Source organism: Oncorhynchus clarkii, chromosome 10 (genome assembly GCF_045791955.1).
Source record: "Oncorhynchus clarkii lewisi isolate Uvic-CL-2024 chromosome 10, UVic_Ocla_1.0, whole genome shotgun sequence".
In the NCBI taxonomy this organism is placed as follows: Eukaryota; Metazoa; Chordata; class Actinopteri; order Salmoniformes; family Salmonidae; genus Oncorhynchus; species Oncorhynchus clarkii.
In genome coordinates, this window is record NC_092156.1 from 68,158,369 (window position 1) to 68,183,196 (window position 24,828).

Below are 24,828 nucleotides of genomic sequence, written 5' to 3' on the forward strand. Positions count from 1 at the left end.
ACCACACTACTGATAGAGGCTGCCCTTAGGCACAGATCTAGGGTCAGTTTACATGTTGACAGATGGCCCTCTGGGACCAGGCACATAACCACACTGCTAGGATTTGCTGTCTCACCCACAATCGCTAATATCAACCATTAAGGATATGTAAAACTGACCTTAGAGCAGTGTGTAGGAGCAACTTCATCGTACTTTGGTAGAGGCTGACCCTGAGGAACCGTGCTAGGAACAGCTTGCTTCCCCAATTCAGGGGGGCAAATTCAAAACTGACCTTAGATCAGTGTCAATTAGTGGTGACTTCATCTTATTGTGATCAAACAAACGGCTCCCTCTGCTGCCAAATGGGTGTATCTCCAAATAGAAATCCTGTGGGATGCTTTCATGCAAAAGCCCCAAACACAAATAGTATCTGTTTTGGTTATGTCATTTATCATCTGATTCCTCCCTGCATGTGTTTGTGGCACAACAACCAGTATTTTATTTGAAAACAACCACTGTATGTTGGTGTGTGTGTGTATCTGAGGGGGCGGGGAGATTATGACTGCAACACGGATTAGGGGGTTTTCAACAGTCAATCTTTTTAATTCTGTACTGGGAGACATGTTCATGTTACCTCCACTTTAATGAAACCTCCATTCTTATTGAAGTTATAAGATGTTCTTGCCTTGAGTTTTAACAAGTTTAGTTGATTAAGTAATCGTGTGTGTGTGTGTGTGTGTGTGTGTGTGTGTGTGTGTGTGTGTGTGTGTGTGTGTGTGTGTGTGTGTGTCTACAGGAGGACCTAGATGTGCCTTTGTTACAGGAGGACCTAGATGGTTCGTCTGGGGTGCTTTTCCCTTTCTACGACCCAGACACACACATGCTCTACATAGCAGGGAAGGTGGGTCTCTGGTACATGGCTGGTTGAGACACAACACATTCCCATCAAGGTCTTCTGGTTGAATGAATTCTACTACGTTTTAAATGGTTGACTCTTGAAGAACAAGAGCACACACACACAAACATGCCTACATGTTTGACAGGTGTCTCTCTCTCTTTCTCCCTGTCTCTATCTCTGTCTCTCTCCCCCCTCTCTCTCTGTCTCTATCTCTCTCTGTCTCTCTCTCTCTCCCTTTCTCTCTCTCTCTCTCTACCTCCCTCTCTGTCTCTCTCTACCTCCCTCTGTCTCTCTCTACCTCCCTCTCTGTCTCTCTCTACCTCCCTCTCTGTCTCTCTCTCCCTCCCTCTCTCTGTCTGTCTCTCTCTCCCTCTCCCTTTCTCTCTGTCTCTCTACCTCCCTCTCTGTCTCTCTACCTCCCTCTCTGTCTCTCTCTACCTCCCTCTGTCTCTCTACCTCCCTCTCTGTCTCTCTACCTCCCTCTCTGTCTCTCTCTACCTCCCTCTCTCTGTCTCTCTCCCTCTCTCTGTCTCTCTCTCTCTCCCTCTCTCTGTCTCACTCTCTCCCTTTCTCTCTGTCTCTCTCTCTACCTCCCTCTCTGTCTCTCTCTACCTCCCTCTCTGTCTCTCTCTACCTCCCTCTCTCTGTCTCTCTCTACCTCCCTCTCTCTTTCCATCTCTCTCTACCTACCTCTCTCTTTCCATCTCTCTCTCTCTACCTCCCTCTCTCTTTCCATCTCTCTCTACCTACCTCTCTCTTTCCATCTCTCTCTCTCTCTCCCCACCTTTCTCTGTCTCTCTCTGTCTCTCTCTCCCCAACTCTTTCTCTCTGTCTCTCTCTCCATCTCTCTCTCTGTCTCTCTCTCCATCTCCCTCTCTCTGTCTCTCTCTCCGTCTCTCTCTCTTTCCCTCTCTCTCTCCCTTTCTCTCTGTCTCTCTCTCTACCTCCCTCTCTCTCTACCCCCCTCTCTCTTTCCATCTCTCTCTCTCTCTCTCTCTCTCTCTCTCTCCCCATCTTTCTCTCTCTCTCTCCCCATCTTTCGCTCTCTCTCTCCCCCCATCTTTTTCTCTGTCTCTCTCTCCATCTCTCTCTGTCTCTCTCTCACCATCTCTTTCTCTCTATGTCTCTCTCCAGCTCTCTCTCCCCGTCTCTTTCTCTCTGTATCTCTCTCCATCTCAAATCAATTCAATTCAAGGGGCTTTATTGGCATGGGAAACGTGTTAACATTGCCAAAGCAAATGAGGTAAATAATATATAAAAGTGAAATAAACAATAAAAATTAACAGTAAACATTACACATACAGAAGTTTCAAAACAATAAAGACATTGCAAATGTCATATATATATATATATATATATATATATACACAGTGTTGTGACAATGTACAAATGGTTAAAGTACACAAGGGAAAATAAATAAGCATAAATATGGATTGTATTTACAATGGTGTTTGTTCTTCACTGGTTGCCCTTTTCTTGTGGCAACAGGTCACAAATCTTGCTGCTGTGATGGCACACTGTGGAATTTCACCCAGTAGATATGGGAGTTTATCAAAATTGGATTTGTTTTCGAATCTTTTGTGGATCTGTGTAATCTGAGGGAAATATGTGTCTCTAATATGGTCATACATTGGGCAGGAGGTTAGGAAGTGCAGCTCAGTTTCCACCTCATTTTGTGGGCAGTGTGCACATAGCCTGTCTTCTCTTGAGATCCATGTCTGTCTAAGGTGGCCTTTCTCAATAGCAAGGCTATGCTCACTAAGTCTGTACATAGTCAAAGCTTTCCTTAAGTTTGGGTCAGTCACAGTGGTCAGGTATTCTGCCACTGTGTACTCTCTGTTTAGGGCCAAATAGCATTCTAGTTTGCTCTTGTTTTTTTGTTAATTCTTTCTTCTTTCCAATGTGTCAAGTAATTATCTTTTTGTTTTCTCGTGATTTGGTTGGGTCTAATTGTGCTCGGTTGGACTCGTGACACAAATGTAAAATGTTCCTGTTTTGATTAATTTAATGGAGTGAGTTAGGTCTGCTCTGTACCAAATTAGCATAGTCCCTTCCCTGTTTCACACCTGGTAGTTTGGTGGATGGGACTACCAGCTCTCTGCAACCTAGAGGGCAACCAGTGGGTCCGTCTCCTCTATAACAGGTTTCTTGCAGGATGACAATGTCTGTATTACCGATTTCTTTGGTGAAGTCCGGGTTCCTGCTCTTTAGGTCAAAGGCAGATGACCTCAGGCCTTGGATATTCCAGGATGATATAGTGAAGGCTTTTTGTTCCATAAAGTGTACAATGTTGTTGGTCGTGGTTTGGCCTCAGGCCAGTAAGTGTGAGCAGAGCCTGCTGAGCATCTGGTACATGCCATTGGCTTGGGCGAGTGTAAGAGTGGGGGTTGGGCCTGTTTGCCCGCTCACTACCTGGGCGTATGTGTGACTTCCATGTTGAGGCCCTCTTTGTGGGAGTGGGGGGCATGGGGTGGGCAGGAGTGGCATAGGTCTGATCTGAGGGGGCCTAAATGGGGTGTGGGCATGGTTGACGTGGGGCGGTGTTGATTGGTTGGGGCTGGGGTGTGGATGTGTCTGGGGGTGCTGTGGTCTGGATGTAAGTCCTCTTGGCGTGGGTCCTCTATGTGTGGGTTCAGGGGGGGGGGGGTCCTGCAGGTCTTGGAGGGTGTCTCGCTGGTCTGGGTGGGGTGTCTATTGATCTTTTTATTTATTTTTATTTCACCTTTATTTAACCAGGTAGGCTAGTTGAGAACAAGTTCTCATTTGCAACTGCGACCTGCGATCTGTTTCTCCTGTGTGAAGTGTTGGGGATGCGTTTGAGAGCGATGTCCTTTAGAGTCCGGGCAAAGGTGGACACTGCTGCCTTGTAGAGGTGGACCTGGTCATAGAGGCTGTTCAAGTCCAGGGTGGAGTGGTGGGCCAGGAAAACATTTGGTTTTGAGGCACAGTCATGGGAAATACTTGCGTTTACCCGCTGTATTGTGGCAGGGTGGAAGTATTTTCGTGGTATCAGGGTGGAGATAACCACTTGTGCGTTGGGAAAAGTAGAAGAAGCCTTTTCAATCACTCCCTTCAGTGCTGTGGCCACCCTTTCCTGCTGTGTTCTCAGGTCGTTGTGCCTGTGTGTATTATTATGTGGCTGGGTGACCCTAGTTGGTCCTCAGACAGAAGGTCTAGGGCGCGCTGGACACCAGAGTTTAGACACACTGTGTTTGGGAAAAAGGTTTTTTCTTCTATATATTTCCCATTTGAGTCCATAAGGAGTACAATCTTCTCTTAACAAAGGGGTAGTGTGCTAATATAGCACTGTGCCATGCCAGGGGATGGTTTGTGTGGAAGATAAGGTTGCTGATGTTCCCATTTTTGTAATAGTCAGCAAAAAGTATCTCTTGATTTTCCATAAGGAGCTTCATTTTGTAATCTTTTCTTGCCTTATCATTCTTTACATACACAGGGAACTGTATTTTAATTACCTCTGAACAGCGGGAGGGAGCTTCTAAAGCCTCTCCATTTGGTTGGAGTAGACTGTTTGACTCTCCTGCCATTGTTGGGCTAATGGGCTTTGTTACCTCTGATTTGACACGCCAGTGCTAGTTGAAGCTGTATCAAGCTTGGCAGAATTATGTTAGCATTCAGTCCTTATAAAGTAATGTTGTGTATTTTTCTTCTTGGCTTTTGGAAATAGAATATAGTTTCAAACTAAACATTACTCACTCAGTTCCAGGTTGGGTGGTGTTTTCAGGTTTCTGTTGTTTTCCAGAGAATTTGCTGTGTAGAATAATAATCCTTGGTAGTTGTGAGCCTTCCAGGTGATTCCGTAATTCCGTCCAAAATCAGGTTGTAGGTTTTGAGTTTTGATTTGAAGTGAGGGTTATGTTGTAGAGGGTAGCATCCTGTATGTGTTCCTGACAAAAAAATCTAACTCTAAATCTATTTTTTTAAAGAAAATGTTGAAAAATGCAGGAGCTCATCTGATCGTGACCTCTGTTCTCTGCTCTCTCTCTCTCCCCCCATCTCTTTCTGTCTGTCTCTCTCCCCATCTCTTTCTCTCTCTCTCTCTCCATATCTCTCTCTCCCCATCTCTTTCTCTCTGTCTCTCTCTCCATTTCTCTCTCTCCCCATCTCTTTCTCTCTCTCTCTCTCTCTCTCTCTCACCATCTCTCTCTCTCTCTCCCCATCTCTTTCTCTCTGTCTCTCTCTCCATCTCTCTCTCTCCCCCCATCTCTTTCTCTATATGTCTCTCTCCATCTCCCTCTCTCTCCACATCTCTTTCTCTATATGTCTCTCTCCATCTCTCTCTCTCTCCACATCTCTTTCTCTATATGTCTCTCTCCATCTCTCTCTCTCTCCACATCTCTATCTCTCTCTCTCTCCATCTCTCTCTCTCCCCCTCTCTTTCTCTCTCTCTCTCTCTCTCTCTCTCTCTCTCTCTCTCTCTCTCTCTCTCTCTCTCTCTCTCTCCCCCCATCTCTTTCTCTCTCTCTCCCCATCTCTTTCTCTCTGTCTCTCTCTCCATCTCTCTCTTCATCTCTCTCTCCATCTCTCTATCCATCTCTCTCTCCCCATCTCTTTCTCTCTCTCGCTCTCCATATCTCTCTCTCTCCCCATCTCTTTCTCTCTGTCTCTCTCTCCATATCTCTCTCTCTCCCCATCTCTTTCTCTCTGTCTCTCTCTCATCTCTCTCTCCATCTCTCTCTCCCCATCTCTCTCTCCCCATCTCTCTCTCCCCATCTATTTCTCTCTCTCTCTCTCTCCATATCTCTCTCTCTCCCCTTCTCTTTCTCTCTCCATCTCTCTCTCTCTACATCTCTTTCTCGCTATGTCTCTCTCTCCATCTCTCTCTCCCCCCATCTCTTTCTCTATATGTCTCTCTCCATCTCTCTCCCCCATCTCTTTTTCTCTGTCTCTGTCTCTCTCTCCCCATATCTTTCTCACTGTCTCTCTCTGTCTCTCTTCTCTCTCTCCCCATCTCTTTCTCTCTGTCTCTCTCTGTCTCTCTCTCTCTCTCTCCATCTCTCTCTCCCCATCTCTTTCTCTCCATCTCTCTCTCCATCTCTCCCCATCTCTTTCTCTCTGTCTTCATCTCTCTCTCTACATCTCTTTCTCGCTATGTCTCTCTCCATCTCTCTCTCTCCCCATCTCTTTCTCTCTCTCTCTCTGTCTCTCTCTCTCTCCATCTCTTTCTCTCTATGTCTCTCTCTCCATCTCTCTCTGTCTCTCTCAGGGTGATGGTAATATCCGGTACTATGAGATCAGCTCAGAGAAGCCCTACATGCACTTCCTCACAGAGTACCGCTCACACACTCCTCAGAAAGGAATGGGTAAGCACACGCACATGCGCGCACACACACACACCCACACACACACACTGTGTGCACCTGCAACCAAACCAGATGTGCAAATGACCCAGTTGATTTGACTAGCCAAAAAGGTGATTCCAAGGCTTTCAGTCATGTGTTATGATGACAATGACTTACGACATGAATAATACTACCATCAGCAGTAACAACAGAAGCACTAGGGTTCATAGTGGTGGAACAGCAGTACTAGTTACATTTGACATTTGATTCATTTAGAGAATGCTCTTATCCTCTGCCTCTGGAGTTGAACAACTTACTCACCGTTGAAGGGCTTGAATAGGACGCAAAGTCAAGTTGCAGTCCCTTGTTGGCAAGACTTAGAATCAACAAACTCATCGGACATGGACAGTATCAAACAATGAAACCGTGATTGAGATGGGAGTGTTTGTCTGATGCTGACTAGACAGGCCACGTTGCGTGTGCGAGGGTTGCTAAATAAACGTACACATAGATGTTATTCAATCATTTCATCCAAACTGCTCGCGGCATCAACGAGCGTCTGCGTAGCCAGGCTCTACATGGTTCTATTTGAGACGCTTGACGCACTACAAGTCCCGCCTCTCCCATCTACTCATTGGTTTTCACGAGCATACTAACCCACGTGGGGATTGAAAGAGGAACGAGGAGGGGATAATCAAAGAATACGAACTTGGTTTCCCCTTTTATTTGTGAATGAATTGTTGGAGTGGAGATGGGTCCACATTCTACTAAGATCCAGCTAAAAAGAGGGCCATATGCATTTCAGGTAAAATAATAACCCAAATGTTTATCTCGTAGGGAAAAATTGTTAGCAAAAGCAAGCTAACTAAATGTCCATGAATGTTTCATGTGTGTTTCGACCTGTCCCCAAATGAATATTGGTTTTGGTATTTTAACCTGCGTGTCATGAACACGTCTGGTGGGGATAGACAACAAGCACACACGTGGGGCCGGTTTGGTCAAGGTGTCAGAAACAGGCAGTGCTACTAACTTCCTGTGTGTGTGTGTCCCTCCACCCTCAGGTATCATGCCAAAGAGAGGCCTGGACGTGAGCTCCTGTGAGGTGTTCAGGTTCTACAAACTGGTGACGATCAAGGCCCTCATCGAACCCCTCTCCATGATCGTACCTCGCAGGGTAAGAACCCCTGACAGACCAACACAGACGACCAGAACATCTAGGATAACAATCTACTGGGCACTAGAACACAATGTAGTCACAATCTACTGAGCACTAGAACACAATGTAGTCACAATCTACTGAGCACTAGAACACAATGTAGTCACAATCTACTGGGCACTAGAACACAATGTAGTCACAATCTACTGAGCACTAGAACACAATGTAGTCACAATCTACTGAGCACTAGAACACAATGTAGTCACAATCTACTGAGCACTAGAACACAATGTAGTCACAATCTACTGAGCACTAGAACACAATGTAGTCACAATCTACTGAGCACTAGAACACAATGTAGTCACAATCTACTGAGCACTAGAACACAATGTAGTCACAATCTACTGAGCACTAGAACACAAATAGTCACAATCTACTGAGCACTAGAACACAATGTAGTCACAATCTACTGAGCACTAGAACACAATGAAGTCACAATCTACTGAGCACTAGAACACAATGTAGTCACAATCTACTGAGCACTAGAACACAATGTAGTCACAATCTACTGAGCACTAGAACACAATGTAGTCACAATCTACTGAGCACTAGAACACAATGTAGTCACAATCTACTGAGCACTAGAACACAATGTAGTCACAATCTACTGAGCACTAGAACACAATGTAGTCACAATCTACTGAGCACTAGAACACAATGTAGTCACAATCTACTGAGCACTAGAACACAATGTAGTCACAATCTACTGAGCACTAGAACACAATGTAGTCACAATCTACTGAGCACTAGAACACAATGTAGTCACAATCTACTGAGCACTAGAACACAATGTAGTCACAATCTACTGAGCACTAGAACACAATGAAGTCACAATCTACTGAGCACTAGAACACAATGAAGTCACAATCTACTGAGCACTAGAACACAATGTAGTCACAATCTACTGAGCACTAGAACACAATGTAGTCACAATCTACTGAGCACTAGAACACAATGTAGTCACAATCTACTGAGCACTAGAACACAATGAAGTCACAATCTACTGAGCACTAGAACACAATGAAGTCACAATCTACTGAGCACTAGAACACAATGAAGTCACAATCTACTGAGCACTAGAACACAATGAAGTCACAATCTACTGAGCACTAGAACACAAATAGTCAATCTACTGAGCACTAGAACACAATGTAGTCACAATCTACTGAGCACTAGAACACAATGTAGTCACAATCTACTGAGCACTAGAACACAATGTAGTCACAATCTACTGAGCACTAGAACACAATGTAGTCACAATCTACTGAGCACTAGAACACAATGTAGTCACAATCTACTGAGCACTAGAACACAATGTAGTCACAATCTACTGAGCACTAGAACACAATGTAGTCACAATCTGCTGAGCACTAGAACACAATGTAGTCACAATCTACTGAGCACTAGAACACAATGTAGTCACAATCTACTGAGCACTAGAACACAATGTAGTCACAATCTACTGAGCACTAGAACACAATGTAGTCACAATCTACTGAGCACTAGAACACAATGAAGTCACAATCTACTGAGCACTAGAACACAATGAAGTCACAATCTACTGAGCACTAGAACACAATGTAGTCACAATCTACTGAGCACTAGAACACAATGTAGTCACAATCTGCTGAGCACTAGAACACAATGTAGTCACAATCTACTGAGCACTAGAACACTATGTAGTCACAATCTACTGAGCACTACAACACAAATAGTCAATCTACTGATCACTAGAACACAATGTAGTCACAATTTACTGAGCACTAGAACACAATGAAGTCACAATCTACTGAGCAATAGAACACAATGAAGTCACAATCTACTGAGCACTAGAACACAAATAGTCAATCTACTGAGCACTAGAACACAATGTAGTCATAATCTACTGAGCACTAGAACACAATGTAGTCACAATCTACTGAGCACTAGAACACAATGTAGTCACAATCTACTGAGCACTAGAACACAATGTAGTCACAATCTACTGAGCACTAGAACACAAATAGTCAATCTACTGAGCACTAGAACACAATGTAGTCACAATCTACTGAGCACTAGAACACAATGTAGTCACAATCTACTGAGCACTAGAACACAATGTAGTCACAATCTACTGAGCACTAGAACACAATGTAGTCACACTCTACTGAGCACTAGAACACAATGTAGTCACAATCTACTGAGCACTAGAACACAATGTAGTCACAATCTACTGAGCACTAGAACACAATGTAGTCACAATCTACTGAGCACTAGAACACAATGTAGTCACAATCTACTGAGGACTAGAACACAATGTAGTCACAATCTACTGAGCACTAGAACACAATGTAGTCACAATCTACTGAGCACTAGAACACAAATAGTCAATCTACTGATCACTAGAACACAATGTAGTCACAATCTACTGAGTACTAGAACACAATGTAGTCACAATCTACTGAGCACTAGAACACAATGTAGTCACAATTTACTGAGCACTAGAACACAATATAGTCAATCTACTGAGCACTAGAACACAATATAGTCAATCTACTGAGCACTAGAACACAAATAGTCAATCTACTGAGCACTAGAACACAAATAGTCAATCTACTGAGCACTAGAACACAATGTAGTCACAATCTACTGAGCACTAGAACACAATATAGTCAATCTACTGAGCACTAGAACACAAATAGTCTACTGAGCACTAGAACACAAATAGTCAATCTACTGAGCACTAGAACACAAATAGTCAATCTACTCAGCACTAGAACACAATGTAGTCACAATCTACTGAGCACTAGAACACAATGTAGTCACAATCTACTGAGCACTAGAACACAATGTAGTCACAATCTACTGAGCACTAGAACACAATGTAGTCACAATCTACTGATCACTAGAACACAATGTAGTCACAATCTACTGAGCACTAGAACACAATGTAGTCACAATCTACTGAGGACTAGAACACAATGTAGTCACAATCTACTGAGCACTAGAACACAATGTAGTCACAATCTACTGAGCACTAGAACACAATGTAGTCACAATCTACTGAGCACTACAACACAAATAGTCAATCTACTGAGCACTAGAACACAATGAAGTCACAATCTACTGAGCACTAGAACACAATGTAGTCACAATCTACTGAGCACTAGAACACAATGTGGTCACAATCTACTGAGCACTAGAACACAATGTAGTCACACTCTACTGAGCACTAGAACACAAATAGTCATCTACTGATCACTAGAACACAATGTAGTCACAATTTACTGAGCACTAGAACACAATATAGTCACAATCTACTGATCACTAGAACACAATGTAGTCACAATTTACTGAGCACTAGAACACAATATAGTCACAATCTACTGAGCACTAGAACACAATATAGTCAATCTACTGAGCACTAGAACACAAATAGTCAATCTACTGAGCACTAGAACACAAATAGTCAATCTACTGAGCACTAGAACACAAATAGTAAATCTACTGAGCACTAGAGCAGAAATAGTCAATCTACTGAGCACTAGAACACAATGTAGTCACAATCTACTGAGCACTAGAACACAATGTAGTCACAATCTACTGAGCACTAGAACACAATGTAGTCACAATCTACTGAGCACTAGAACACAAATAGTCAATCTACTGAGCACTAGAACACAATGTAGTCACAATCTACTGAGCACTAGAACACAATGTAGTCACAATCTACTGAGCACTAGAACACAATGTAGTCACAATCTACTGAGCACTAGAACACAATGTAGTCACAATCTACTGAGCACTAGAACACAATGTAGTCACAATCTACTGAGCACTAGAACACAATGTAGTCACAATCTACTGAGCACTAGAACACAATGTAGTCACAATCTGCTGAGCACTAGAACACAATGTAGTCACAATCTACTGAGCACTAGAACACAATGTAGTCACAATCTACTGAGCACTAGAACACAATGTAGTCACAATCTACTGAGCACTAGAACACAATGTAGTCAATCTACTGAGCACTAGAGCACAAATAGTCAATCTACTGAGCACTAGAACACAATGTAGTCACAATCTACTGAGCACTAGAACACAATGTAGTCACAATCTACTGAGCACTAGAACACAAATAGTCAATCTACTGAGCACTAGAGCACAAATAGTCAATCTACTGAGCACTAGAACATAATGTAGTCACAATCTACTGAGCACTAGAACACAATGTAGTCACAATCTACTGAGCACTAGAACACAATGTAGTCACAATCTACTGAGCACTAGAACACAATGTAGTCACAATCTACTGAGCACTAGAACACAATGTAGTCACAATCTACTGAGCACTAGAACACAATGTAGTCACAATCTACTGAGCACTAGAACACAATGTAGTCACAATCTACTGAGCACTAGAACACAATGTAGTCACAATCTACTGAGCACTAGAACACAATGTAGTCACAATCTGCTGAGCACTAGAACACAATGTAGTCACAATCTACTGAGCACTAGAACACAATGTAGTCACAATCTACTGAGCACTAGAACACAATGTAGTCACAATCTACTGAGCACTAGAACACAATGTAGTCAATCTACTGAGCACTAGAGCACAAATAGTCAATCTACTGAGCACTAGAACACAATGTAGTCACAATCTACTGAGCACTAGAACACAATGTAGTCACAATCTACTGAGCACTAGAACACAAATAGTCAATCTACTGAGCACTAGAGCACAAATAGTCAATCTACTGAGCACTAGAACATAATGTAGTCACAATCTACTGAGCACTAGAACACAATGTAGTCACAATCTACTGAGCACTAGAACACAATGTAGTCACAATCTACTGAGCACTAGAACACAATGTAGTCACAATCTACTGAGCACTAGAACACAATGTAGTCACAATCTACTGAGCACTAGAACACAATGTAGTCACAATCTACTGATCACTAGAACACAATGTAGTCACAATCTACTGAGCACTAGAACACAATGTAGTCACAATCTACTGAGGACTAGAACACAATGTAGTCACAATCTACTGAGCACTAGAACACAATGTAGTCACAATCTGCTGAGCACTAGAACACAATGTAGTCACAATCTACTGAGGACTAGAACACAATGTAGTCACAATCTACTGAGCACTAGAACACAATGTAGTCACAATCTGCTGAGCACTAGAACACAATGTAGTCACAATCTACTGAGCACTAGAACACTATGTAGTCACAATCTACTGAGCACTACAACACAAATAGTCAATCTACTGATCACTAGAACACAATGTAGTCACAATTTACTGAGCACTAGAACACAATGAAGTCACAATCTACTGAGCAATAGAACACAATGAAGTCACAATCTACTGAGCACTAGAACACAAATAGTCAATCTACTGAGCACTAGAACACAATGTAGTCATAATCTACTGATCACTAGAACACAATGTAGTCACAATCTACTGAGCACTAGAACACAATGTAGTCACAATCTACTGAGCACTAGAACACAATGTAGTCACACTCTACTGAGCACTAGAACACAATGTAGTCACAATCTACTGAGCACTAGAACACAATGTAGTCACAATCTACTGAGCACTAGAACACAATGTAGTCACAATCTACTGAGCACTAGAACACAATGTAGTCACAATCTACTGAGGACTAGAACACAATGTAGTCACAATCTACTGAGCACTAGAACACAATGTAGTCACAATCTACTGAGCACTAGAACACAAATAGTCAATCTACTGATCACTAGAACACAATGTAGTCACAATCTACTGAGCACTAGAACACAATGTAGTCACAATCTACTGAGCACTAGAACACAATGTAGTCACAATTTACTGAGCACTAGAACACAATATAGTCAATCTACTGAGCACTAGAACACAATATAGTCAATCTACTGAGCACTAGAACACAAATAGTCAATCTACTGAGCACTAGAACACAAATAGTCAATCTACTGAGCACTAGAACACAATGTAGTCACAATCTACTGAGCACTAGAACACAATATAGTCAATCTACTGAGCACTAGAACACAAATAGTCAATCTACTGAGCACTAGAACACAAATAGTCAATCTACTCAGCACTAGAACACAATGTAGTCACAATCTACTGAGCACTAGAACACAATGTAGTCACAATCTACTGAGCACTAGAACACAATGTAGTCACAATCTACTGAGCACTAGAACACAATGTAGTCACAATCTACTGATCACTAGAACACAATGTAGTCACAATCTACTGAGCACTAGAACACAATGTAGTCACAATCTACTGAGGACTAGAACACAATGTAGTCACAATCTACTGAGCACTAGAACACAATGTAGTCACAATCTACTGAGCACTAGAACACAATGTAGTCACAATCTACTGAGCACTACAACACAAATAGTCAATCTACTGAGCACTAGAACACAATGAAGTCACAATCTACTGAGCACTAGAACACAATGTAGTCACAATCTACTGAGCACTAGAACACAATGTGGTCACAATCTACTGAGCACTAGAACACAATGTAGTCACACTCTACTGAGCACTAGAACACAAATAGTCATCTACTGATCACTAGAACACAATGTAGTCACAATTTACTGAGCACTAGAACACAATATAGTCACAATCTACTGATCACTAGAACACAATGTAGTCACAATTTACTGAGCACTAGAACACAATATAGTCACAATCTACTGAGCACTAGAACACAATATAGTCAATCTACTGAGCACTAGAACACAAATAGTCAATCTACTGAGCACTAGAACACAAATAGTCAATCTACTGAGCACTAGAACACAAATAGTAAATCTACTGAGCACTAGAGCAGAAATAGTCAATCTACTGAGCACTAGAACACAATGTAGTCACAATCTACTGAGCACTAGAACACAATGTAGTCACAATCTACTGAGCACTAGAACACAATGTAGTCACAATCTACTGAGCACTAGAACACAAATAGTCAATCTACTGAGCACTAGAACACAATGTAGTCACAATCTACTGAGCACTAGAACACAATGTAGTCACAATCTACTGAGCACTAGAACACAATGTAGTCACAATCTACTGAGCACTAGAACACAATGTAGTCACAATCTACTGAGCACTAGAACACAATGTAGTCACAATCTACTGAGCACTAGAACACAATGTAGTCACAATCTACTGAGCACTAGAACACAATGTAGTCACAATCTGCTGAGCACTAGAACACAATGTAGTCACAATCTACTGAGCACTAGAACACAATGTAGTCACAATCTACTGATCACTAGAACACAATGTAGTCACAATCTACTGAGCACTAGAACACAATGTAGTCAATCTACTGAGCACTAGAGCACAAATAGTCAATCTACTGAGCACTAGAACACAATGTAGTCACAATCTACTGAGCACTAGAACACAATGTAGTCACAATCTACTGAGCACTAGAACACAAATAGTCAATCTACTGAGCACTAGAGCACAAATAGTCAATCTACTGAGCACTAGAACATAATGTAGTCACAATCTACTGAGCACTAGAACACAATGTAGTCACAATCTACTGAGCACTAGAACACAATGTAGTCACAATCTACTGAGCACTAGAACACAATGTAGTCACAATCTACTGAGCACTAGAACACAATGTAGTCACAATCTACTGAGGACTAGAACACAATGTAGTCACAATCTACTGAGCACTAGAACACAATGTAGTCACAATCTGCTGAGCACTAGAACACAATGTAGTCACAATCTACTGAGGACTAGAACACAATGTAGTCACAATCTACTGAGCACTAGAACACAATGTAGTCACAATCTGCTGAGCACTAGAACACAATGTAGTCACAATCTACTGAGCACTAGAACACTATGTAGTCACAATCTACTGAGCACTACAACACAAATAGTCAATCTACTGATCACTAGAACACAATGTAGTCACAATTTACTGAGCACTAGAACACAATGTGGTCACAATCTACTGAGCACTAGAACACAATGTAGTCACACTCTACTGAGCACTAGAACACAAATAGTCAATCTACTGATCACTAGAACACAATGTAGTCACAATCTACTGAGCACTAGAACACAATGTAGTCACAATCTACTGAGCACTAGAACACAATGTAGTCACAATTGACTGAGCACTAGAACACAATATAGTCACAATCTACTGAGCACTAGAACACAATATAGTCAATCTACTGAGCACTAGAACACAAATAGTCAATCTACTGAGCACTAGAACACAAATAGTCAATCTACTGAGCACTAGAACACAAATAGTAAATCTACTGAGCACTAGAGCAGAAATAGTCAATCTACTGAGCACTAGAACACAATGTAGTCACAATCTACTGAGCACTAGAACACAATGTAGTCACAATCTACTGAGCACTAGAACACAATGTAGTCACAATCTACTGAGCACTAGAACACAAATAGTCAATCTACTGAGCACTAGAACACAATGTAGTCATAATCTACTGAGCACTAGAGCACAATGTAGTCACAATCTACTGAGCACTAGAACACAATGTAGTCACAATCTACTGAGCACTAGAACACAATGTAGTCACAATCTACTGAGCACTAGAACACAATGTAGTCACAATCTACTGAGCACTAGAACACAATGTAGTCACAATCTACTGAGCACTAGAACACAATGTAGTCACAATCTACTGAGCACTAGAACACAATATAGTCACAATCTACTGGGCACTAGAACACAATGTAGTCACAATCTACTGAGCACTAGAACACAATGTAGTCACAATCTACTGAGCACTAGAACACAATGTAGTCACAATCTACTGAGCACTAGAACACAATATAGTCACAATCTACTGAGCACTAGAACACATATAGTCACAATCTACTGAGCACTAGAACACAAATAGTCAATCTACTGAGCACTAGAACACAATGTAGTCATAGTCTACTGAGCACTAGAGCACAATGTGGTCACAAACTACTGAGCACTAGAACACAATGTAGTCACAATCTACTGAGCACTAGAACACAATGTAGTCACAATCTACTGAGCACTAGAACACAATGTAGTCACAATCTACTGAGCACTAGAACACAATGTAGTCACAATTGACTGAGCACTAGAACACAATATAGTCACAATCTACTGAGCACTAGAACACAATATAGTCAATCTACTGAGCACTAGAACACAAATAGTCAATCTACTGAGCACTAGAACACAAATAGTCAATCTACTGAGCACTAGAACACAAATAGTAAATCTACTGAGCACTAGAGCAGAAATAGTCAATCTACTGAGCACTAGAACACAATGTAGTCACAATCTACTGAGCACTAGAACACAATGTAGTCACAATCTACTGAGCACTAGAACACAATGTAGTCACAATCTACTGAGCACTAGAACACAAATAGTCAATCTACTGAGCACTAGAACACAATGTAGTCATAATCTACTGAGCACTAGAGCACAATGTAGTCACAATCTACTGAGCACTAGAACACAATGTAGTCACAATCTACTGAGCACTAGAACACAATGTAGTCACAATCTACTGAGCACTAGAACACAATGTAGTCACAATCTACTGAGCACTAGAACACAATGTAGTCACAATCTACTGAGCACTAGAACACAATGTAGTCACAATCTACTGAGCACTAGAACACAATATAGTCACAATCTACTGGGCACTAGAACACAATGTAGTCACAATCTACTGAGCACTAGAACACAATGTAGTCACAATCTACTGAGCACTAGAACACAATGTAGTCACAATCTACTGAGCACTAGAACACAATATAGTCACAATCTACTGAGCACTAGAACACATATAGTCACAATCTACTGAGCACTAGAACACAAATAGTCAATCTACTGAGCACTAGAACACAATGTAGTCACAATCTACTGAGCACTAGAACACAAATAGTCAATCTACTGAGCACTAGAACACAATGTAGTCATAATCTACTGAGCACTAGAGCACAATGTGGTCACAAACTACTGAGCACTAGAACACAATGTAGTCACAATCTACTGAGCACTAGAACACAATGTAGTCACAATCTACTGAGCACTAGAACACAATGTAGTCACAATCTACTGAGCACTAGAACACAATGTAGTCACAATCTACTGAGCACTAGAACACAATGTAGTCACAATCTACCGAGCACTAGAACACAATGAAGTCACAATCTACTGAGCACTAGAACACAATGAAGTCACAATCTACTGAGCACTAGAACACAATGTAGTCACAATCTACTGAGCACTAGAACACAAATAGTCAATCTACTCAGCACTAGAACACAATGTAGTCACAATCTACTGAGCACTAGAACACAATGAAGTCACAATCTACTGAGCACTAGAACACAATGTAGTCACAATCTACCGAGCACTAGAACACAATGAAGTCACAATCTACTGAGCACTAGAACACAATGTAGTCACAATCTACTGAGCACTAGAACACAATGTAGTCACAATCTACTGAGCACTAGAACACAATGTAGTCACAATCTACTGAGCACTAGAACACAATGTAGTCACAATCTACTGAGCACTAGAACACAATGTAGTCACAATCTACTGAGCACTAGAACACAAATAGTCAATCTACTGAGCACTAGAACACAATGTAGTCACAATCTACTGAGCACTAGAACACAAATAGTCAATCTACTGAGCACTAGAACACAATGTAGTCACAATCTGCTGAGCACTAGAGCACAATGTAGTCACAATCTACTGAGCACTAGAACACAATGTAGTCACAATCTACTGAGCACTAGAACACAAATAGTCAATCTACTGAGCACTAGAACACAATGTAGTCACAATCTACTGAGCACTAGAGCACAATGTAGTCACAATCTACTGAGCACTAGAACACAATGTAGTCACAATCTACTGAGCACTAGAACACAAATAGTCAATCTACTGAGCACTAGAACACAATGTAGTCACAATCTACTGAGCACTAGAACACAAATAGTCAATCTACTGAGCACTAGAACACAATGTAGTCACAATCTACTGAGCACTAGAACACAATGTAGTCACAATCTACTGAGCACTAGAACACAATGTAGTCACAATCTACTGAGCACTAGAACACAATGTAGTCACAATCTACTGAGCACTATAACACAATGTAGTCACAATCTACTGAGCACTAGAACACAATGTAGTCACAATCTACTGAGCACTAGAACACAATGTAATCACAATCTACTGAGCACTAGAACACAAATAGTCAATCTACTGAGCACTAGAACATAATGTAGTCACAATCTACTGAGCACTAGAACACAATGTAGTCACAATCTACTGAGCACTAGAACACAATGTAGTCAATCTACTGAGCACTAGAACACAATGTAGTCACAATCTACTGAGCACTAGAACACAATGTAGTCACAATCTACTGAGCACTAGAACACAATGTAGTCACAATCTACTGAGCACTAGAACACAATGTAGTCACAATCTACTGAGCACTAGAACACAATGTAGTCACAATCTACTGAGCACTAGAACACAATGTAGTCACAATCTACTGAGCACTAGAACACAATGTAGTCACAATCTACTGAGCACTAGAACACAATGTAGTCACAATCTACTGAGCACTAGAACACAAATAGTCAATCTACTGAGCACTAGAACACAATGTAGTCACAATCTACTGAGCACTAGAACACAATGTAGTCACAATCTACTGAGCACTAGAACACAATGTAGTCACAATCTACTGAGCACTAGAACACAATGTAGTCACAATCTACTGAGCACTAGAACACAATGTAGTCACAATCTACTGAGCACTAGAACACAATGTAGTCACAATCTACTGAGCACTAGAACACAATGTAGTCACAATCTGCTGAGCACTAGAACACAATGTAGTCACAATCTACTGAGCACTAGAACACAATGTAGTCACAATCTACTGAGCACTAGAACACAATGTAGTCACAATCTACTGAGCACTAGAACACAATGTAGTCAATCTACTGAGCACTAGAGCACAAATAGTCAATCTACTGAGCACTAGAACACAATGTAGTCACAATCTACTGAGCACTAGAACACAATGTAGTCACAATCTACTGAGCACTAGAACACAAATAGTCAATCTACTGAGCACTAGAGCACAAATAGTCAATCTACTGAGCACTAGAACACAATGTAGTCACAATCTACTGAGCACTAGAACACAATGTAGTCACAATCTACTGAGCACTAGAACACAATGTAGTCACAATCTACTGAGCACTAGAACACAATGTAGTCACAATCTACTGAGCACTAGAACACAATGTAGTCACAATCTACTGAGCACTAGAACACAATGTAGTCACAATCTACTGAGCACTAGAACACAATGTAGTCACAATCTACTGATCACTAGAACACAATGTAGTCACAATCTACTGAGCACTAGAACACAATGTAGTCACAATCTACTGAGCACTAGAACACAATGTAGTCACAATCTACTGAGCACTAGAACACAATGTAGTCACAATCTACTGAGCACTACAACACAAATAGTCAATCTACTGATCACTAGAACACAATGTAGTCACAATTTACTGAGCACTAGAACACAATGTAGTCACAATTGACTGAGCACTAGAACACAATATAGTCACAATCTACTGAGCACTAGAACACAATATAGTCAATCTACTGAGCACTAGAACACAAATAGTCAATCTACTGAGCACTAGAACACAAATAGTCAATCTACTGAGCACTAGAACACAAATAGTAAATCTACTGAGCACTAGAGCAGAAATAGTCAATCTACTGAGCACTAGAACACAATGTAGTCACAATCTACTGAGCACTAGAACACAATGTAGTCACAATCTACTGAGCACTAGAACACAATGTAGTCACAATCTACTGAGCACTAGAACACAAATAGTCAATCTACTGAGCACTAGAACACAATGTAGTCATAATCTACTGAGCACTAGAGCACAATGTAGTCACAATCTACTGAGCACTAGAACACAATGTAGTCACAATCTACTGAGCACTAGAACACAATGTAGTCACAATCTACTGAGCACTAGAACACAATGTAGTCACAATCTACTGAGCACTAGAACACAATGTAGTCACAATCTACTGAGCACTAGAACACAATGTAGTCACAATCTACTGAGCACTAGAACACAATGTAGTCACAATCTACTGAGCACTAGAACACAATGTAGTCACAATCTACTGAGCACTAGAACACAATGTAGTCACAATCTACTGAGCACTAGAACACAATGTAGTCACAATCTACTGAGCACTAGAACACAATGTAGTCACAATCTACTGAGCACTAGAACACAATATAGTCACAATCTACTGAGCACTAGAACACAAATAGTCAATCTACTGAGCACTAGAACACAATGTAGTCATAATCTACTGAGCACTAGAACACAATGTAGTCACAATCTACTGAGCACTAGAACACAAATAGTCAATCTACTGAGCACTAGAACACAATGTAGTCATAATCTACTGAGCACTAGAACACAATGTAGTCACAATCTACTGAGCACTAGAACACAATGTAGTCACAATCTACTGAGCACTAGAACACAATGTAGTCACAATCTACTGAGCACTAGAACACAATGTAGTCACAATCTACTGAGCACTAGAACACAATGTAGTCACAATCTACTGAGCACTAGAACACAATGTAGTCACAATCTACTGAGCACTAGAACACAATGAAGTCACAATCTACTGAGCACTAGAACACAATGTAGTCACAATCTACTGAGCACTAGAACACAATGTAGTCACAATCTACTGAGCACTAGAACACAAATAGTCAATCTACTGAGCACTAGAACACAATGTAGTCACAATCTACTGAGCACTAGAACACAATGAAGTCACAATCTACTGAGCACTAGAACACAATGTAGTCACAATCTACTAGAACACAATGAAGTCACAATCTACTGAGCACTAGAACACAATGTAGTCACAATCTACTGAGCACTAGAACACAATGTAGTCACAATCTACTGAGCACTAGAACACAATGTAGTCACAATCTACTGAGCACTAGAACACAATGTAGTCACAATCTACTGAGCACTAGAACACAATGTAGTCACAATCTACTGAGCACTCACAATCTACTGAGCACTAGAACACAATGTAGTCACAATCTACTGAGCACTAGAACACAATGTAGTCACAATCTACTGAGCACTAGAACACAATGTAGTCACAATCTACTGAGCACTAGAACACAATGTAGTCACAATCTACTGAGCACTAGAACACAATGTAGTCACAATCTACTGAGCACTAGAACACAAATAGTCAATCTACTGAGCACTAGAACACAATGTAGTCACAATCTACTGAGCACTAGAACAATGTAGTCACAATCTACTGAGCACTAGAACACAATGTAGTCACAATCTACTGAGCACTAGAACACAAATAGTCAATCTACTGAGCACTAGAACACAATGTAGTCACAATCTACTGAGCACTAGAACACAATATAGTCAATCTACTGAGCACTAGAACACAATGTAGTCACAATCTACTGAGCACTAGAACACAATGTAGTCACAATCTACTGAGCACTAGAACACAATGTAGTCACAATCTACTGAGCACTAGAACACAATGTAGTCACAATCTACTGAGCACTAGAACACAATGTAGTCACAATCTACTGAGCACTAGAACACAATGTAGTCACAATCTACTGAGCACTAGAACACAATGTAGTCACAATCTACTGAGCACTAGAACACAATGTCAGAGCACTAGAACACACAATCTACTGAGCACTAGAACACAATGTAGTCACAATCTACTGAGCACTAGAACACAATGTAGTCACAATCTACTGAGCACTAGAACACAATGTAGTCACAATCTACTGAGCACTAGAACACAATGTAGTCACAATCTACTGAGCACTAGAACACAATGTAGTCACAATCTACTGAGCACTAGAACACAATGTAGTCACAATCTACTGAGCACTAGAACACAATGTAGTCACAATCTACTGAGCACTAGAACACAATGTAGTCACAATCTACTGAGCACTAGAACACAATGTAGTCACAATCTACTGAGCACTAGAACACAATGTAGTCACAATCTACTGAGCACTAGAACACAATGTAGTCACAATCTACTGAGCACTAGAACACAAATAGTCAATCTACTGAGCACTAGAACACAAATAGTCAATCTACTGAGCACTAGAACACAATGTAGTCACAATCTACTGATCCAAATGCTTTATTGCAATGTAGTGAAAACATGACAAACACGGCATCAACTGTGTGTATTTGCATCCCCTGTAGTCGGAGTCGTACCAGGATGACATCTACCCCATGACGGCGGCGAGCGCGGCCGCCATGTCGGCCGAGGAGTGGCTTAGCGGCATTGACAAAGGTCAGAGGTCACCACCACAGAGAGAGGGTGGTCGTGGGGATAGGCAGGGTTATCGTATGCTGTTTCTCCATAGTTTAATAACATGAATTATGCAATGGGGAAACTGCAGTAGAAAAGCACAAGTAGCTGGCTACACTGAGGAAACGAAGAACTGTATTCAAAAGAGATTTGTACATTATCAGTAGTATACGTATATTCAAGGGATATTTATACATTATGTATCAAAAAGTGTATTGTGTATTTCAATATGATCAGAATATGGATTATCAGTGTAAGGGGTCAGCCATCAGACATGCAGGCGCTTTCATTTACAGCAAGGTCACAATGCTGTCTCTCAATCCAAGGTCCTAATAGGGCCTAATGCTGAATATTAGTTCTCTGTTTGAGATAACATGGATTCCATTTGCTGCCCCCTACAGTGAAAAGGTCAAAGGAGGATCAAGATGTCCCTTTAGCTGACCATATAATCTGTTTACCTACAGTAGATGCAGACCTGGGTTCAAATATTATTTAAAATCTTTCAAAAATGTGGAGCATTTTGCTTTAGCCTGCCTGGAGTACCAGATGGGCGGGGTTTGCAGTTTTGATACTATTCTATTGGTTTCATTGCCCCTGGCAAACTCAATTTAGCCCAGTTGAAGTATTTCAAATAGTGTTTGAACCCATGTCTGCCTAAAAGCCTCAGCTGCATCCTATTTGCTCCTCTACGAGATGTGATATTCTCATTTGTCATGTGAATGGCCAGGAAGTTGCCAATTATGCACCATTCATACAATATATACTACCCTGCAATGTCCTGTGCAAAGAAGACCCCGTAGAGTTTATATTCCATCGTCCTCTATCATGTCTTTGAACCTTGATTTGGTTATAAATTGTGTTCGTAATTCAAATGTTCTGATGTAAAATAATATATATACAGTGCCTTGCGAAAGTATTCGGCCCCCTTGAACTTTGCGACCTTTTGCCACATTTCAGGCTTCAAACATAAAGATATAAAACTGTATTTTTTTGTGACGAATCAACAACAAGTGGGACACAATCATGAAGTGGAACGACATTTATTGGATATTTCAAACTTTTTTAACAAATCAAAAACTGAAAAATTGGGCGTGCAAAATTATTCAGCCCCCTTAAGTTAATACTTTGTAGCGCCACCTTTTGCTGCGATTACAGCTGTAAGTCGCTTGGGGTATGTCTCTATCAGTTTTGCACATCGAGAGACTGACATTTTTTCCCATTCCTCCTTGCAAAACAGCTCGAGCTCAGTGAGGTTGGATGGAGAGCATTTGTGAACAGCAGTTTTCAGTTCTTTCCACAGATTCTCGATTGGATTCAGGTCTGGACTTTGACTTGGCCATTCTAACACCTGGATATGTTTATTTTTGAACCATTCCATTGTAGATTTTGCTTTATGTTTTGGATCATTGTCTTGTTGGAAGACAAATCTCCGTCCCAGTCTCAGGTCTTTTGCAGACTCCATCAGGTTTTCTTCCAGAATGGTCCTGTATTTGGCTCCATCCATCATCTTGGCTCCATCCATCAGAAATCTCGACAATGATAGCATTGTGTTGTGTTATCATCAACCAACCATATGTGAGACAGTAAGAAGGTAATCATTACATTAACATCATGTTTGCTCTCTCAACATCCACCTCCACTAGGCCCGGTGCTCCAGTCTCTGAAGCCTGGGAGTCAAGTACCGGACTCCTACCCGGAGCTGTGCTCCGGCCTGGGCAGTAAGGGGCTGGGCAACTCCCTGGGCACTCGGAGGTCCCAGAGCCGACCAGGCCAACTGCAGCTGGCGTACATCCAGGACCAGCTTGGCAACAAGGAGTGCAGGAGTAAGACGTCTGTCAGCAATGGACAGGACCCCACGCTCTGCTCGCCTCCCAAAACAGAGAACGAGGTATGGGGCGGTTTCGATGTGAGTTACC

At 41.3% G+C, this 24,828-nt stretch overlaps 1 protein-coding gene across 2 annotated transcripts in view; it reads left to right on the forward strand.

The window, feature by feature from the left end:
• The window catches only part of LOC139419053 (coronin 2Aa), a 67,085-nt gene that overhangs the window by 38,838 nt on the left and 3,419 nt on the right, over nucleotides 1–24,828 (forward strand). The window contains exons 7-11 of one of the 2 annotated variants that reach the window (XM_071168930.1): nucleotides 776–880; nucleotides 6,102–6,198; nucleotides 7,239–7,351; nucleotides 22,804–22,894; nucleotides 24,556–24,800. In XM_071168930.1, coding sequence (XP_071025031.1) covers nucleotides 776–880; nucleotides 6,102–6,198; nucleotides 7,239–7,351; nucleotides 22,804–22,894; nucleotides 24,556–24,800 — 651 coding nt within the window. Of the gene's footprint in view, nucleotides 1–775; nucleotides 881–6,101; nucleotides 6,199–7,238; nucleotides 7,352–22,803; nucleotides 22,895–24,555; nucleotides 24,819–24,828 lie in introns of both variants that reach the window. The other variant, XM_071168929.1, reaches the window with a different exon arrangement.